This window comes from Rhinoraja longicauda, chromosome 15 (genome assembly GCF_053455715.1).
Source record: "Rhinoraja longicauda isolate Sanriku21f chromosome 15, sRhiLon1.1, whole genome shotgun sequence".
Taxonomy (NCBI): Eukaryota; Metazoa; Chordata; class Chondrichthyes; order Rajiformes; family Arhynchobatidae; genus Rhinoraja; species Rhinoraja longicauda.
The window spans coordinates 19,577,628-19,596,067 of record NC_135967.1 but is presented as its reverse complement, the minus strand read 5'-3'; the positions used below and the strand labels follow the sequence as shown (position 1 = coordinate 19,596,067).

At 43.1% G+C, this 18,440-nt stretch overlaps 1 protein-coding gene across 1 annotated transcript in view; it reads right to left on the bottom strand.

Moving 5' to 3' along the window:
* pcdh19 (protocadherin 19) overlaps positions 1-17,011 on the bottom strand; it is a 123,250-nt gene extending 106,239 nt beyond the window's left edge. The window contains exon 1 of the mRNA XM_078412281.1: positions 13,905-17,011. Coding sequence (XP_078268407.1) covers positions 13,905-16,394 — 2,490 coding nt within the window. The 5' untranslated portion in view covers positions 16,395-17,011. The remainder of the gene's footprint in view (positions 1-13,904) is intronic.
* Positions 17,012-18,440: the final 1,429 nt, after the last annotated feature.

Genomic DNA, 18,440 nt, shown 5'->3' with positions numbered 1-18,440 from the left:
AAAATATTTTGGGGGCTATTTTCAGACATTTGTAATTGTATTTATAATCAACAGGTGTCAGTTAAATAGTTCCCATCAAATATAATTTTCCCTTTTAAGTGATGGGGCAGTATGAAAACCACATATGGTTCAGATTTTATTTAATTCTTAAGTGCTGTAATTCACCGGCACAAAATTCCCAGTGAGATCATTGCCTTGTTTGTGCTTCATTGGGGTTAATAGGTATTATAATTTCACTTTTATGAGTTACTTTTTAATCCCTTTGTGCCAATTCTTCATTGAAGCCTGAGGAAATAGAGCAAACCTGTGCCTCCAGTAGCAATGACAAGGCACTGAAAGGACTGTGTTGACTTTTTAGTTTGGACACAATCTTCAGGACCTAAATCTTACTATTTTTCAGTCAACATTTTATCTACTTTTGTTCTGAACAGTTTTTTGTTTTGTTCCCCTGCTTTCTTAGTTGTGAGTTTTGCTGAGGTACCCAACGAACAAAACACTTGTGACCAGTTCCCCAGGTTGCCAATCTTGGAATTGACATCTTCATCCCACCAACAATATTGGAGATCTGTATTTACCTTGGCTACACTGTGTACAAAACCTAATGGAAATATCGTTTCGGATTAGGTGATAAGTCCCAAAGTACAAGGAGAAGCTTTGTTTTGTATGCCATCCAATCAGACCAGCTATACTATACATCAATGCAAAGGAAAATATACAGAGTGCAGAATATAGTTCTCGGCATTGTCGCGCATTGGTTCCATAGCCAAAGCCCTATGGCACAATGGGATAGAGGTGAATTGAATAGTACGTTTAGCTTGTGGAAGAACCGGTTAGAAGCCTGAATGGGAACGTGGCAGAAAATGCTTCCAGATAAATTCTGTGCACTTATGTAGCACATTGAAAATTGATGTGGTTCCACACATAGTGCATCTAACCAATGGTCCCCACTACTTATTGTGTAGGAAGAAACTGCAGATGCTGGTGCAATGTCTGGCTAAACAATGGGAAGGTTGTGGGTGGTAGGTAGCCAGAGGCTCTTTCCAAATTCTTATGTAGGTTTAGTCGTTTCCATTGACTGTGCTTCCCCTTCCACAGGTGCTTCCTAATCTGCATTTTATGTTTTAATTCCCCAGAATCAGAGCAGTATTATCATATAACACATAAACAAAGACACAAGCGAGACTGCAAATGTTGGAATCTGGAGCAAAAACTACCTGCTGGAAAAACCCATTTGGTGAGGCAGCATCTGTGGAGGCAAATCCAAAGTTTTGGGTAGCACCCTGCATTAGGACTTCATAAGAATCAAAATACACAAAGATATTACAATGAACCAAGCCTCCGGTACTGGAGAGTTAAGGGACACATGCTGGAGCAATACAGCAACTTTAATGGTGTGTTTATTGTAATAAAGCAAGGCAAAGTTCTTCATGGAGTGCAATCAGGAAAACCAGTTGACACTGTGATTAGAAGCAATAATCAGAAGGTTGGTTAAAGAGGTTAATTTTAAGCACAGGCACTCATTTAACAACTTGGCAGCGTGTGTAGGTCAGTGCAACCCTTGCCAGTGGAGTCATCACCATAATCTATATTATAAAAATTATTCACTGTGAAATGTAGTATGTGGGTTTAAATGTCAACCAACTGGTTCTAAATCTTTGAAAAGCCGGATCCTCTTATCTCCAGGTTAAACTATTTTAATGATGGTTATTAAAAACGGGAGCTGTTTTAAAAGCATCACATGCCTTTACTTTTTAAAAAACCAACAAAGTTGTTAATGCAGCTGCCCGATAATTGTAAGATATTCATCATACGGTTAATCTAAGTGAGTTATTATTGTCAGGCTTACAGATTTCCTCTGGATGCATGTAATACAAAAGAGGAAAAAAGTGTTTGCAAATGAACAAATTGCCAGCAAGTAGTATTTTCAGATATGAATCAGTAATTACCATTCATGTAGCTAGGTGACCAGAGATAGAAATTAAATCTCCAATTTTACTGCACATCTCTCATTGCAGCACGGTCTGCTCAGCATCCTGTTCTTACCCAATTAAATGGAAAGTTTAAGTTCAACGGAACCGGCCTTTGTGCTATACACATATAAGAATGGTAGAATAATGGATGTTATGGACAAGTAATCTGGAGAGCTAGACTAATGATCCTGAAACTCAGGTTAAATTCTGCAGCAGGTAAAGGATTCCAATAAGCGAGTTCAGTATTTCGACTGAGCATGCGCCAGTAGGTCATAGGTCGCAAGGGCTAAGCATTCTCGTCAGCTGATCTGCTGTGTGTTTAAAGACCTGAGTTTCATCCGTATTTTCCAGTTTTGATTCGTAAAGTTAAGAAAATACTGCTTTAAAAATATTAATTAGGTGTATTTATGGTTAGTTTGTACTCTGGTAGACATAAAATGCTGGAGTAACTTACCGGAACAGGCAGCATCTCTGGAGAGAAGGAATGGCTGACGTTTCAGGTCGAGACCCTACAGGAAGGGTCTACACCTGAAATGTCAGCCATTCCTTCTCGGTGTAAAACAGCGTCTACAGCTCCTTCTTACACATTAAAAAATCCCTGCGCTTGTTGCTTCATTGCGGGTTACAGAGCTCCTTCCCACCCCAAGTAATGTCATTTGTGCCGCTGTCCAAAGGAGACACGGGTGCTGCACAAACTCACCCTCTTTCCACTCAAACCTCGCTCCTCTTGACCCCTACGCCGCTCCCGGGGATGGCAGTGCCAGCAGAGGCTATGTTCGCAAGCGCTGGCTCCCTGTAGCCGGTTGTCTGGGTCTTGCTCCCTCGATCACACCCCCGCTGCGCGTTTCCGATTACAACACCTGTAACCTGACGGAATACCGAACTCGCTTATTCAGCTGGTATTGAATAAGCGACTTGTATCACAAATGGTGACTATAAAACTACCGGAAGGTCATAAAATCCTCCATGTCCACTAATGCACGTTAGTGAAAGATTTTTGCTGCCCTTATCCAGCATATCGTAAATGTGCCTCGAATGCAAGATTCTTAACTGCCCAGTGAACAGTCAAACAAATCACTCAATTGTATGAAATCGTTACATCAAAGCACAAGAATAAAATCAAATGGACCACCCTTCATTGGTCTAAGTGTTGGTTTTCGGCCCAACAAGGTATACACAGCCCAGTCAGCTGAACAAAATACTCTTCACAAATATCTGGGGACTTGAGCCAAAATTGGAGAGCTGTCCCCCACAAGTAATAACAGAAAGTGCTGGAGTAATTCAGCTGCTCAGCCAGCATCCGTGAGAGGAAATGGACAGATGAGAATTCAGGTCAGGATGGGCCAAATGGCCTAATTCTAATCCCTTATGACCTTATGACTCTTTTTCAGACCCACCAGTGGAAGTGGCACACTCACAGACAGTCCGGAAGGAATGTCCCAAAAATTCTCATCGATGAATTCAGACCCTGTGAAATTTCATGACATTAAATCAAAGATGGGCAAGGGAACCTCCTGTTGTTTACCCATCTACACCCTCACTCGGGTGACAATCAACCTTTCTTCACGTGGGACGTGACTTGAAACGGCGCAGACTGTACCCTAGACCTCAATGTTCATCAGTTAATATTACCATGACTGAATGAATTGAGAAGGGCACAGCTTCTTACCTAGATCTTTATGTTTAAAAGAGAGAATCAATACAAGGAATAAAACGACCTAAACTTGTCCTATCCGCTATAGGTAACTGAATCAAAACAGTATTGGTGGTACTATCTCTCATCTCATCTTCACCCTCCATGTTGTTTGGTACCACGTTGTACCCTTTATCCTGCATCTGTACACTGTGGACAGCTTGATAGTAATCATGTAGTCTTTTCGTTGACTGGATAGCATGCAACAAAGCGCTTTTCACTCACCTCAGTACACGTGATTATGATAAATTGAACTAAACTAATATACAGGATGGAACACAAAGAAAAGAAAAACTCCAGCAATTAAGAAAAAACAACTTTCCTAATACCCGCTCTGCCTGAAGCTTTTGTGATCTAGAGGCTGTTAACAGGTGGTGCATAAAACCAAATATTTCAAAAGAGTTGTTTTTTATAGAATTATAATTTATAGAATTATAATTAAAGTCAAACACAATTTTTAATGCTATGGCACGAAGCAAACATAAGCATTAGCATCAAGCCAGGGGGGCAAGAGACCTAAAGCAGATGTCAGTTAGGTCCTGGTGAAGCTACAAAACCAAATAGGTACTGAACAGCAAAACTAACGTACTATTCAAAGAAGGTAGACACACAATGCTGGAGTAACTCAGCTGGTCATGCAGCATCTTGGGAGAGAAGGAATGGGTGACGTTTCGGATCGAGACCCTTCTTCGGTATACCCAAATCTGAGTACTTAGGAGGAGAGGCTTTCAGAACATCCCTCTCCTCAACAACTAAATAGTTGAGGAGAAAAAGATCAGGTAAACATCGAACACATCTTCTAATGTCCACTCAAGAACTGTCCTTACATTGTTGTTCTTCGTACAATGATCAACCATGTGGCAGTAAATGATATTTGACAAGTAAAACTTTAAAAAATAACTTTTATTACCGCTGTTCAGAGCAGGGGCTGGGATGTTTCCTCTGTATTTGTTGTGTACCAGTACAAATGATGGGTTCAATGTAGTTGTGTAGGAAAATAATTGCAGATGCTGGTTCAAATCGAAGGTAGACACAAAATATTGGAGTAACTCAGCGGGTCAGGCAGCTTCTCAGGAGAGAACGAATGGGCGATGTTTCAGGTCGAGACCCATCTTCAGACTGATGTTCCAGATGTCAATTCCAACCTCATCTATTGTATCCGCTGTTCCAGATGTCAACTTCTCTACATCGGCGAGACCAAACGCAGGCTCGGCGATCGTTTCGCTCAATGCCTTCTCTGTCCGCCTTAACCAACCTGATCTCCCAGTGGCTCAGCACTTCAATTCCCTCTCCCACTCCCAGTCAGCCCTTTCAATCATGGGCCTCCTCCATTGTCATAGTGAGGCCCAGCGCAAATTGGAGGAACAGCATCTCATATTTCTCTAGGGCAGTTTACACCCCAGCGGTATGAACATTGACTTCTCTAACTTCAGGTAGTTCCTCAGTCCCTCTCTTTTCCTTCCCCCTTCCCAGTTCTCCCACTGTCTTCCTGTCTCCTACTACATCCTATCTTTGTCCCGCCCCCTCCCCCCCCCCCCCCCGACATCAGTCTGAAGGAGGGTCTCGACCCGAAACGTCACCCATTCCTTCTCTCCTGAGATGCTGCCTGACCCGCTGAGTTACTCCAGCATTTTGTGTCTATCTTTGGTTCAATATAGTTTATGACTTTGCCTCAATAAGATTTGTTCTTGGCATCATGTTCAGCACAGACAATGTGGGCTAATGGGCCTGGTCCTGTTCTATTAAAAAAACGGAATAAACCCAGGAAACACTGTGTGCTTCCTTTAATTTGCAAGGATCTCTTCAGTATACCATACTCTCCTCAGAAGGAAATCATCTGCCCTCCTGCTATTAACTTATCAGTGCACCGTTCCTACTTGCCTTTTAGTGTTCTCTTCAGACCATACACCCTTGGCTCAGTCATGCTGCCCACTTTGCTGTACAGTGTTGAAAATTGTGGTTCTGCTCCTTTTGATCAACTTTGTTCCTTCAGAATCCAATGCTCCCTCCTTTATATAAACCCCATTGTATAGTTACCACATACCCACATTGAATGTTGCTGTAGGTGTGTGGCCTGCTATTACTTTCCCAGTTCAGAAAACCAATGATGGTTTAGACCATCACAAGGCAGCACAGCGGTAGCGTTGCTTCCTTACAGCGCTAGAGACCCGGGTTCGATCCTGACTATGGGTGCTGTCTGTATGGAGTTTGTATGTTATCCCTGTGACCATGTGGGGTTTCTCCAGAATGCTCTGGTTTCATTTCCACATTCCAAAGACATGCAGGTTTGTAAATTAATTGGTATCTGTAAATTGTCTCTCGTGCACAGGATAGAATTACGGTAAGGGTAATTGCTGGTCAGCATAGACTCGGTGGGCCAAAGGGCCTGTTTCCACATTGTATCTCTAAACTAAACTAAATCAATCCCAGGAGTGCAGGCCACAGACGGAGAACCACACATCATTTCTTAACTGTACACCTCTCTTGTAGGAAGCAGCCGCTTGATTGTGAAACATGTTCTGATCAATATGAACTTCGGCGAACAGCCCTCTGCAGCATTAACAGTTATTGGTAACACCCACCCCTCTTTGTCCTTCAGTAACAAAGTCAAACATTTTCAACCAGGCTGAACTGGACTTCAGTATGAAATATCCAACAAAAGCTGTCTAAATGGGCATAACATTCAGCTGTTTGAAAGCAGACAGCTAGGAATAATTTCTAGGCCATTGTTAAACAATGCTCTTCAACCTCACCCATTAAGGAGAAATTCCTGTTCTTCCAACATGAATATGTAACAGTCAGGAAGGTTTTTTTTCCCCAGCAATATCAAACCATCACAGTATTCATTTTTTTTGCACCAACAGTATTGCAATTCCACTACAACCTTAGAGTTACTTTTACAAAAACAGAGATTAAAAGCCCTGTGCTCCTCTCATTTCACACCGTTGTGCACTAAAACATAATAAAAGATGCACCTGGCTTACAGGGCTCAGGCAATACTTTACGACCCAGATCAGCAGTAAAATGAAGGCTTTGAATTGCTTCCTCCTCTAGGAGATCACACTCACATCAATTACAGCAATCATGTCACTTTGTGTCCTTTTAAAAACTTTGTTTAATTAGTGACCTACAATACAAGCAATTCATTAACCTTTCACGTACAAAGCTAGAGTCCCAAATAATTGAATAACTCACAGACACGATTGGCTTGCTCTTTTTAAAGGCATTTTCTTGCATTACTGAATCAGCACGAGTGGGTCTCATGGGGTTTATGAATCTGCCAAATATAAACTGACTGCCCTCTATTCAGCCATTAGCAATGGACCCCCATCTGTACTTGGGGGCTATGAATCTGCACTCAGTATTGCCACCTGCTACAACAGTCTTGTTAATGCAGTCAGGCTGACTGTGCATCTGTGAGCTAGCTCTCTGTATAGAAGCTGCATTGTACCTGTTTGGTGCATTTGCCCAGCTCAGTGCCAGTTCTGAGCTCATACTATACTCTTTTTTTTTTTAAGATACAGAACCTGTATGTATAAATCCTTAATGACCTCAGGATATCTCACAACATTTTAAAACCAGTAGCATCATGTTGTAACGAAGGAGACACAGCAGCCATTATGTGCACTGCAACATCAGCCATGTGATGTTGGCATGATAATGTGATCTTTAGAACTGATGTTGGCTGTGTGGTATCGGACAATCAGAAGTCCATAATCATAATTTGGAATCGTATTAACTGTGCAGCAGGATCTATGATTGGAGATTTTTTTTTAAATTAATCACTGTAAAGTAGTTGATGTCAGCATAACATCTGCTCAGTGAACGGTGCATTAATTCAAAACCAAATGCATTTTATAGCACTTTTTATATAGAAAAAAATACCTTGAAGAAATGTAATCAGACAAAGTCTGACAATGAGACATATAGGGAAATATTATAGCAAATTACTAATAAAAGCAGATTTTAGCAATGATCTGTAAGAAGAGAGAACCACAAATGATGATAAACGGAACCATCCCTCCCTACTAACTACTGAATCACAATTCCAAGAACACACCAGTTGCTTCCCAGTAGACAAAAGAACCCCTTCAGGAAAGCTATACCCCAGGCAGCTCAAATGTGCCTCCTAGTGGCTGAGTCTGACACCACAAGTGTAAACTGGGGAATAGGTTCCCCAACATTCTCAGTTGATCACAGCAAGTCAAAACATGGAGAACTCTCCCCACATAACAAAAAACAAACACCCTGACCTCCACAGTGATAAGGCTAAACTATGGCTCATGTATAAATTTTACTCAAATGTAATTACTGTTTGTCCCTCAGTTCAAAACATTAAATTGAGTACATGTATTCTATTAATGTATTTGACGGTCTTTGTTTTTGCAAACATCTCTTTGAGTTGGATGTTTGGAAGTAGCTGTTTCTCTGTATTTTTTGGCAGGATGTACCAAATACCTCCCTCGTTGCTCAAACTGAGGTTCAAATGAATGCATAGTATTTTCCAGCCCCCTCTTTCCCCCTCAACAAGTCCCTTGAAGCAGAAAATCAGCCCCCTCTTTCCCCCTCAACAAGTCCCTTGAAGCAGAAAATCAGTTCCCTTTCCATAAATATCTGCATGCACCTCAGTTTGATAACTGAAGTTTTGAAAGACAGTTGTTTATTTAATGTGCATTTTAAAGACTGTGACATTGTGAAGGCATGGTCCATGCTTGTTTTAGCAGGTCAGATCCCCTCCCCCACCCTCCCCCTCCGCCCCTTTATCGAGCGTCAGGCTGTCTACAAAGGTCAATGTAAATGATTAGCAGTTGATACATTTAAAATGTTTAATTAATTATGAGACATTTCCTACTTGTAACACAATCTCAATAATATGCATATGGTGCAAAGATTTATAGAACACATCTGGACATTTGGACTATCATTTTATTAGAAAAAAACACATAATATGAATAAATTCTGCTTCAACCATAGTTGCCAGTTTTCCCTCGTTCCTCTGGGCCATATTTTGGCAAAAAGGATAATATTGAAGTTTTACAGGCACAGTTTGAAGCTGGCTACCACAGTGCATGCAGCTTCTCCAAGTCCAAGCTGGCCAGCAATGCTGCAAAGTAACAACTCCCCCATTCAAAGAAATGTTTCATCTCTTCTTTGTCTCTCCGTCTTCCCCAACCCCCATCAGTTCCACCACCCACCTTGCTTACATTGTCAGATACCCTTGTAATGCTAGCAAGCTGACCTCATTCTAACACATCCTGGTGCTCAGTCTTGTCATTCCAATGGTTTCCTTGCATTGTTTCAGAAAAGTTTAGTGTAAATTTAAACAGGCAAGAGAGTTGCAAATGCAGTACATTTCAGTCTTTCCGTTGTCAATTAATTGCATCAGACATTCTTTTTTAACAGGAGGGTGAAATTAAGCTGGAGGTGTTTGTTTCATTTGGCCAATATGAAATTAAAACAAAAAAAAACTTTTAACATAAGTACCATAAAATAACTTGGACAGCTGAGTGCCATAATGTGGCCAAAAATTACTGTATACAAAAGTGTATGTCAATATTAATCTAATCAGCACCTAAGTGTCTCAAGTGCCTATGGTACCCTCTAATGTCCCTGCCTCATGACTCTGAATTACAAATATCTTCCCACTTTAACACTGAGATCAATTGCAGGTCTCTCTCTGTAAGCTACAAAGTGCAGTGGCTTTTGAGTGGGTCTCACTGGTTACTGTCCTTGAACAGGCACAGCTTAAAACAACGAGATAGTACAATGGCATTGACCGTGGTATTCTGGTGTTTCACGAGAGTCAATGCTTCACAATGCCAGACACCTAGTTGTCGACCTGAAACCTCACCTATTCCCCAGAGATGCTGGCTAACCCGCGCTCAGTTACTCCTGCTTTTTGTGACTATCTTCAATCCTGACCTCTGATGTTGTCAGTGTGGAGTTTGCAAGTTTTCCCTTAACAGCTTTGTCCCAAGTGCACCAGTTTTCTCTCACATTCCAATGACATGTACGTTGGTACGATGATTAGCCACTGTGAAATGCCTCTAATGTGAAGGTGATCATTGGAATCTGGGGGGTTGATTGATGGAAATACAAGAATTTTAAAAATGGGTTTAATGTATTAGAATAAATGGATGATTGATGACCTACATGCCCTTAGTGCGCTGTCGGGCCTGTTTCCATGCTGTACCTCTCTTTGACTCTGATTCATAGTGTTTTAGTTAATTTTAACCACTCTGCACTAGTATAAATGGCATCATAAAACACACATCTGCACTTTGTAATATAAAGCAACTGTACTGACCTTCATTTATTCCTCTGGTATTGGTAAGAAGTATTACCAATACTTATCGCTTTGTGTAGAAGCTACGTTTTGATGAGAAGATGCCATCTGGATGATATTACAAGGGATGCCATTATCATGGAAAGAGTCTAGTCTAATCTAAGCTTTCAGACAGATCACATAAACACCAGAGGTGGCCATTTAGTTGACAATAGGTCACATGTGAAGGCGCACATTCTTTCCACGGGTGTACCATGAATTACTCAAACTTCACAGGCCTTTTTGTAACCTTCCTGATCCTTATGGAATGTGCCTGTATTGGGGCATTTCACACAATAGGTTCAACCATAGCTTTTTATGGGTCAATAACCTATATTGCAACCCAAGCCTGCAGGGGTTTTGACTTCACCTTATCTTGATGAATGATAATTGGAACATGCCTCCAGCACCTTCTTTTAACAAAACAGTAGAAATCTAATCTAAGCAGTAAATCTTTGATTAAATGGTACAGATTTCCATGCCAGACAACTGAAAAGTGCATTTAAGAGCTCTGAACTGATGCTCAGTCATAAATTACAGAACACAGCCATCAGAAACACAAAGAAGAGTTATTATAAATAATCATTTTACATCACCTTATTTTAAAATATTATTCAGTTGAGTATTTGACTAACTATTAATCTTCCTGTCTATAGGATGTCACAAATGTGCGTTGCACTAAAAACACCCACTAATTTACCCAGTAGATTCCGAGACTAGGATGGAAGTCAAAGAACATCACACATTTAAATAGCACCTTTGTAAACCCCAAAATGCCCAAATCATTTTTACAGACAACACTTTTTAATTATAGTGACTGCTATAATTTGAGAAGTCTGGTAACCAATTAGCATACACCAACTTCCCACAGACATTACAGGGATCAGATAATTTATGCATAAATTAATTCTAGATTCTAAGGACCTTTTTAATTCACTAAATTTAGAAAATGACGGATATTTTTATCAGGATTGATGAGGAAAAAAGTCAAACATTAAATAATAACTGCATTTAAACGCTATATCCTTCCAAGAGAACACCTAGGTTTTTCTATATTTCCCCTCTCGTCCATTCCCAGTATCTGAGAGAAAATGGCCTCTGATCCTAGCCTATGATGTGCATATAATGGAACCTGGTTCAGATTGCCCCAAAATCCATTTTTCCATTTCTTTCCACATTGACATCTCTTCATCTTTGTTCAATTGCTAGCCCAGCATAGTGACTAAATTTGAAGATGCTAATGAGAGATAAAGCAGCAAAACCCATTTTGCACTGGCTTATAAGGTTCTCCGTCATACTGCCATTTTCATTTTTTAAATAGTTAGCCTTGTTAAATTGTTAGCACATGGTTCTGTTATGTTATTGCGATGCTATCCCACAAAGCACACTGCTCCACAACAGGGTAACTATTGCCTATGAACCAGTTGTGTACATCTGTACACACTAGTTGTGTGTATTAGGGGTGATAAAAGTATGACACTCTTCTGGAGAAGGGTGGAGGGAAAAAAATGTAAATTTCAAATTTACTTGAACTAAGCAAATACAAGACAGCCACCCTTAAAACATTTTTTTTCTTAAGAGTGGCTAAATACTCTCACCAAGTAATTAATGGATGAGTTTGTGAGAAGCATGTAGCCCAGGCAATAAGGTAACTAATGTCAAAGGATATTAAAATCAATGCTGCCTTCCTTTTGACCATTGTGATCATGGCAGATCAAGACAACATAGACAGAAGCTCACTGCAAAGCAGCCGCTGGAGCCAAACAAGAGTGAGTCCTGTTGATTCTGCTGCTACAGTTCTACATGAACTGTTTCTTCGTTGATGTCAACAAAGAAGTGCCAGCACAACATCGCCGATGCTAATTCAGATTCAAATTTGTATTTAGCGGGGGGGGGGGGGGGGGGGTGGGGGGTCGATGGGCAGATAATGTTCAATGATGCGTGATGTGCATTGATGAACTCAACCGAATCATGATTATTGATATTCAGTGACACTCTCTGTAAAGAGATTGACTGACAAAAATTTAAAATGTGGCACCCGTCATGCTGAATCTAAAATCCAGGTTGTGTAGCATGACCTTTTGCATTTAATATGGTATTTTTCCTATCCATTTAATTATGGTGAACCTGAATTATATTTACTTTTTGGTGTACAAAATATACTTACTTTTCTTGAGAATATACAACATTACCATTTTTTTAGATTCTGAATTTTTTTTGTGTTATAATCAGGGGAACAGGTTCAATTGCTCTTTTCCACAAATATTTATTGTATTCAACTACTTTTTTCTGTCTGCGGAATAAATTAAACTTTCAATCTATTATTTTTAACTGGCATTCACTGTTGTGTGGAATGCCTCCACATCCAGGATAAAAAGGGGCCCAAATGAGCTGAACAAGAATTGAAGCTCAGTGTGGTGTAAAGTTTGTGTGGGAAATATTATGTTCTAAACACAACCTACATTCTTCCTCTAAGGCAAAATTCCCTTGGACAAACTAGTTGTAGAAATACTCTTCAATGCCCTTTGCAAATTGTACTTTTCAAACTGCTGTAGAATTGGGATTATTTGAATGACCAATCAACCATATGTGGAACTATAAAACACACCCATTTTTTGAATGCCTTTGTCAACCTTTTATTGTAAGTGGGTTATTTTTATTCTTTTCAGCAAGAAAAGGAAAAAAAAAAATTCTGTAGGCCAACAGGTCAGGAAGAACATTATGTTCAGTGTCTAAATAAGATAGTGTAGATAAGACATTTTGCTAATATAAGAAAGGATTATTGAACTTTTTAATAAAATGCATATTCATCTCCCAATATATTTATAATAGCTCTATTCATCTCCCACTACTTCAGACTTGTGTTTGTTTCTAAATGATTCTCATTTGTTCCTTCATTCAAGCTCCTAGGATTTCCTTCTTGTTTTCAGTTTAACTTTTTACAGCTCATGGAAACTTCCATAAACATGTCCATGCTTTCTGTTTTGTTTTCTTTGAGAATAAAGATTAAAGCAAGCAATATGTCCTCCCTGTGTTCTTGGTGATGCATCAAAAGGTTTTCTCCTAATCCAAACATTTTCACTATCTTCCATGTCCCCCCTTTTTTTTCCAACTTCTGTTGTTACTTACTTCACAACATGACAATCAACTCCTGTTTAATGTTTCAAAAACATCTTAACCTCTTCCTTGCTGTTGTTTCATTTTACAACATATATTGCCAAATCCTTTGTTTCAGCTTTCACACCCCACAATGTCTGAAAATGACCTGCCTAAAGCAACACTGTCCAGTACCACAAAGTGAATGCTGAAGTTCAAGTATTTTCAGAAGTGTTCCAAGCAATGCATTTGATCAAAGATGTTACTGCGTCCAGCATGGCGCACAATCCATCCCTCAGCCACCCTGATGGTGGAGCAACAGAAGTCTTACATATCGTTACAGCACAAGTCAATTGAAGCTTTGGCAGAGAGCCTGGCACCACTGTTTCACTCGCCCTGTGTAAAATGTCCAGGAAAGAATGAGCAGTCCCACTAATTATGTCATGATGTGGCTGATTTTCTCTCCCTTTAATCCTTTTTAAGTTGAATTTAGTGAAACCAAATAAATAAAAGTAAAATCCAAAATATTCACAACTCCAACACTTGTTTGAATTGAGCCAACTTTACTGAGCCAGTTCCCAAGTGCTTGTTAACTCCTCGAAAGATAATTTTAAAAATATGTATGTTTTGTTAAAAGAAAAACTAGGTCCAACTAACATTTACTTTGTAAAACTGCAATTCTTTCCAACATCAACTTGATTGTCAAAATCACATGGCAATAGAGGCAGTGAAACTGATTATGCCATCAATTAAAGGTGGAATCAATAGTCAAGTACCAATTTGGGGCTTGCATGCAAAATGGATGGGTGTAAGGACTCACCTCTGGAAGGGGCATCCCGTTGATGATAAGGTCTGGCTGCTGTTGGGAGCTCTGGGTATTAGTGAAAGTGTGATACACGTGGTTTCCACTGGCGTTCCTGGAGTTCTGGTTCTCCACATTTAGAAAGGTAGCCTCCGACCTGCGACAACCCAAGGGCAGAGTTTGCTGGTGGTAGTCGAAGTAGTTCAGGGAGGAGGTGAGGGAAGAGCAGCTGACCACGTTCATTTTATCAGTCTCCTCCATGTCTCTGGGCACCAGCCTGATGTCATTCTTGTTGATCTTATTCTTTTTCTTCGGTTTCTTCTGCTGTCCATAAGAATACTCCGCCACCCTACAGTTGTACGTCCTGATCTCCTTGTTGTCCCGCTTGCACTTGACTGCAACGAAGATCATGGTCACAAAGAGGATTGCAGCGATGGACCCCAAGGCGATGATGAAGATCAAGGATAAGTTGAGGGACCCTGTCGACTCCTGGGCATCTAAACCAGGGGAGAGATAGACAGCGATCAAGGCAGTGGCGGAGAGGGCAGACTTGCCGTGGTCATGCGCCACCACGATCAGTTCATAGCTGGTCTCGGCCCCGTCTCCGAAACTTTTGGTGGTCCTGATTTCCCCACTCGTTTGATCCATCTCGAAGAAGCCTCGGTCGCCATCCACGATGCCGTAGGTCAAGCGGCCGTTGTCGCCTTCGTCGTAGTCGTCAGCCTTGACCACTGTCACCAAGTAGCCAGAGCCGACGTTCCTGGGGATGTAGACATCGGTGGTGCCATTGACCAAAGGTGGCGCCGTGATGATGGGCACATTGTCATTGACGTCCAGGACAAACACCTTCACGGTGCTGTTGCTCTCCAGGGCGGGCGTGCCCCCGTCTTTGGCCATGACCTTAAACTCGAAGGAGCGGGTCTGCTCGTAGTTGAAGGACCGGAGTGCGTACACGTCCCCCGAGGTGGGGTTGATGGACACGTAGGTGAAGACGGGCATGTCCCTCACCTGCGACGGGACGATCTGGTAGGAGACGCTGCCGTTCAGCCCCAGGTCCATGTCTCTGGCGGACACGGAGAGGAGGTGAGAGCCGGGAGTGTTGTTCTCCCTCACGCTGACCTGGTAGAGAGGCTTGGTGAAGTGGGGTGGGTTGTCGTTCTCGTCCGTGATGCGGACGGTGAACGACTTGGTGGACTGGAGCGAGGGGGAGCCGCCGTCCTTGGCCAGGATGGTCAGGTTGTAGAAGTCCCTCTTCTCCCGGTCCAACCTCCCATCCACCAGGATGGTGTAGAAGCTCTCGTACTCCTGCAGTTTGAAGGGGACGGAGCCCAGCAGCTCGCACTGGACCCTGCCGTTGGCACCGGAGTCCCGGTCGGACACCCTCACCAGGCCGATCACGTAGCCGGGTGGAGCGGCCTCGCTCACCTCCACCGTCTCGCTGTTGACCGAGAACAGAGTGATGAGCGGCACATTGTCGTTCACGTCCACCACGTTCACCGTCACCTTGCAGTGGGCCGGGATGGAGTTGGGTCCCAGGTCCTTCGCCTGCACGTCGATCTCGTAGATGCTCCCTTCCTCGTAGTCGATGTTGCCCTTCACCGTGATGGCCCCGGTCCGGGGCTCCAGCTTGAAGAGTTGCCTGGTCTTGTCCGACACGTAACTGTTGAAGGAATAGACGATCTCGCCGTTTGTCCCCTCGTCCGGGTCCGAGGCGTTCAGGTCGATGACCAGCGAGTTGACCGGTGCGTCCTCCAGCACGTTGACCGTGTAGGTGGTCTGTTCAAACACCGGGTAGTTGTCGTTGGAGTCGGTGACTTTAACGTTGAGTTGGGCCGTGCCCAGGTTGGGTGGTTTGCCCCCGTCCAGGGCCGTGATCATGTAGCTGTAGTGAGACTGGACCTCCCTGTCCAGGGCTTTCTCCACCACCAGCTCGGCAAAGCGGGAGCCGTCCCCCCGGCTCTTGATTTCCAGCCTGAACAGCTCGTTGGGCGTGATCTGGTAGGTCTGAACTCCGAAATCCCCCGAGTCAGGGTCGTAGGCGCTCTCCAGTGGGATCCTGGTGCCCGGGCTGGCCGTCTCCGAGATCTCCAGGTCGATCTGCTCGGTGGGGAAGCTGGGCGAGTTGTCGTTGATGTCCAGGACCTCCACCTTCACCACACAGATCTCCATGGAGTTGACCATCTCCTCCAGCGAGATCACGCATTTGCTGTTCTGGCCGCACAGCAGGTCTCGGTCGATCTTCTGCTTGGTGACCAGCAGCCCGCTGACCGGGTTGATCTCCAGCAGATGCGGCGCCGAGTTGGACAGGACGCGGAAGAGAGGCACCGGCTGCTCCCAAGTTGTGAAGCCAGCGTCTTTCGCTATGTTTCCGATCACCGTCCCGGCTCTCTCCTCTTCCACCACCGAGTATTTCAAATTAATCACGGCCGCGGCCCGAGCCCAGAAGAGCAGGGCAATCAGCAACACCAGACCCATGCCCGAGCGGTACCTGTTGATTTCTGGATTCATCACAAACAGCTTCGAGAGGCTGGCATGATGGAAAACAACGACACACAAATCCTCACCGGCCCTCTCCAGAAGTAATGCACGGGCAGACGCGCCGACACGTTTCCATTCACCTTGCACTTATCCTCAATAAAGTATTTTTTTACGAAAACGAGTCGTGTGGTTTCCCGCTGCAAGCTCCAGAAACTGGTTGTGCGCAGAAAACCTTGCTCCTATTCGTGCAGCACTTACCTCAGCACCCAACCGTGTCCAGATCTGCAGATCTACAGAGAGGTTGCATGCTGCGGCAGGAGGTTTAATTTGGATTCAGATCTCAACCCGGAGCTGTTTTATTCCGACCGAAGTTTATTTTGGATCATGCATTCTTCGCAGGTGGAAGGAGCCGCTGCTGCCGGCTGCCGCGGGTCCGACCTCACCGAGCTGCAATTGCAAAGTGCAACTGGAGAGTGGCGTCTCAACTCGGTGCGGGCTGAGTCCCGGGACCAGTCCACCCGCAGCCAATGAGAGCCGAATGCAGAGCGTGATCGGCAGCTTCAAATTAACAAGTTCTTTTCAACAATCTCTGGAGCTGAGAGGAGAAGCCGCCACTCCTGTGGTTCCATCGGGGAAGGTGGAGCCTGTCATGCGTGACTGAGTGTGTGTGAGAGGGAGCGTACATCTATCTGTGTGTTGAGGGTGCGTTTGAGTATTGGCTGTTTTTTTCTCTCAGGGTGGATGGCTATGTGTGAACGTGATTTGTGTGAGTGGGTGAGGGTGTACATGTGTGTACGTGAGGACGCGTGCTAGCCAGAGCTTGTGTGTGTGTGTGTGCAAAAACAAAAATAAATCAAGTTGCAGATAGCTTAGCATTGGAGTCAATTGTATCCCCTTTTTCAAAGGACTGTACAAAAGCCACTTCGTTAACAGACCAAAAATAAAACAAATGGAATTTCTTCTCAGTTCCTTGAAGGACTTTTACAGTCTCATTAAAGGATTGAGAAGTGGATATTACCATGGATGTGATCTGAAGGTTCAATTTGAGAGGGCCAGTGTAATCACGCTGTTTAAATGCCGCAATTATAACCTGTATTAAGAACAGAGACGGTGTCCATTTGCCGCCTTTAATCGCCTCATGAGCCGCAAAAAAAAATAAAATTATTGGACATCAATCCACATAAATTTAAAACCGACATCTCTCTCCAACTTACAACCGTATTAAACGCTGCCCGCGCGTCTCCCTACTCGGATTTCTGGAGCTCTTTGAACAGAATCTGTGTGTGCGCATCGAAGGGTGGGGGGTGGTTGGGGGGAGCAGAAGAGGGGCAGATAATGCATTGCCCTTATCCCACGGTCGCCCAACAAAGCAATTAGTCCAGAAGTCGGACTCCAGACTCGGCATTCTGCTCCCAGGGCAAAAAAGCCGTTATCTGCCCCCAATCACCAAGGACCCGCATTCTCCATGCCCAGATAGAAACGACAAGAGATGCTTTACACAAATGCGAACCGATAGTTCACTTGCATTCAACCCACTGTCGGAGTTGCAACCGATATGATTCAGCAAGTTTTTTTTTCACGAAGCTCAGTGAGTTTATTTACATTGTTAATATGTACGTTGATAGCATTCTGTGGTTGAAATCTGTCGGAACTAGTGATCAATAAAACTGAAGTGGCGCCTGTAATATTTGATGGAGTACCAGAATACAGTCTGAATGAGATTCTGTGCTATTAACAATCCCCCAGGTAAATTGAAATGGAGGGAAGATTCAGGTAAAATTATTAACGTTGTAATGGGTCTCACATTAAATCATTCGACGACAGACAAGACAACACACATCAGCCGAATCGTGTTACCCCGGGGAAGACTAAATAGGATGGCTATCTTTTGCTGTCCTTCCCGGCTAAATAATATATTCGTAGCCAAGTCTTATTTCGTTATTTATATCACTGCAGCCGCGAGGAGAGTCGAAACAAATGTTTTTTTTTAAATTAAAAAAAAGGACAAAATTCCTCAAATCGAGCGCGCACCTTTCCTGTAACAAAATAGCTCCTTGTACTAGGAGTGGGTTGCTG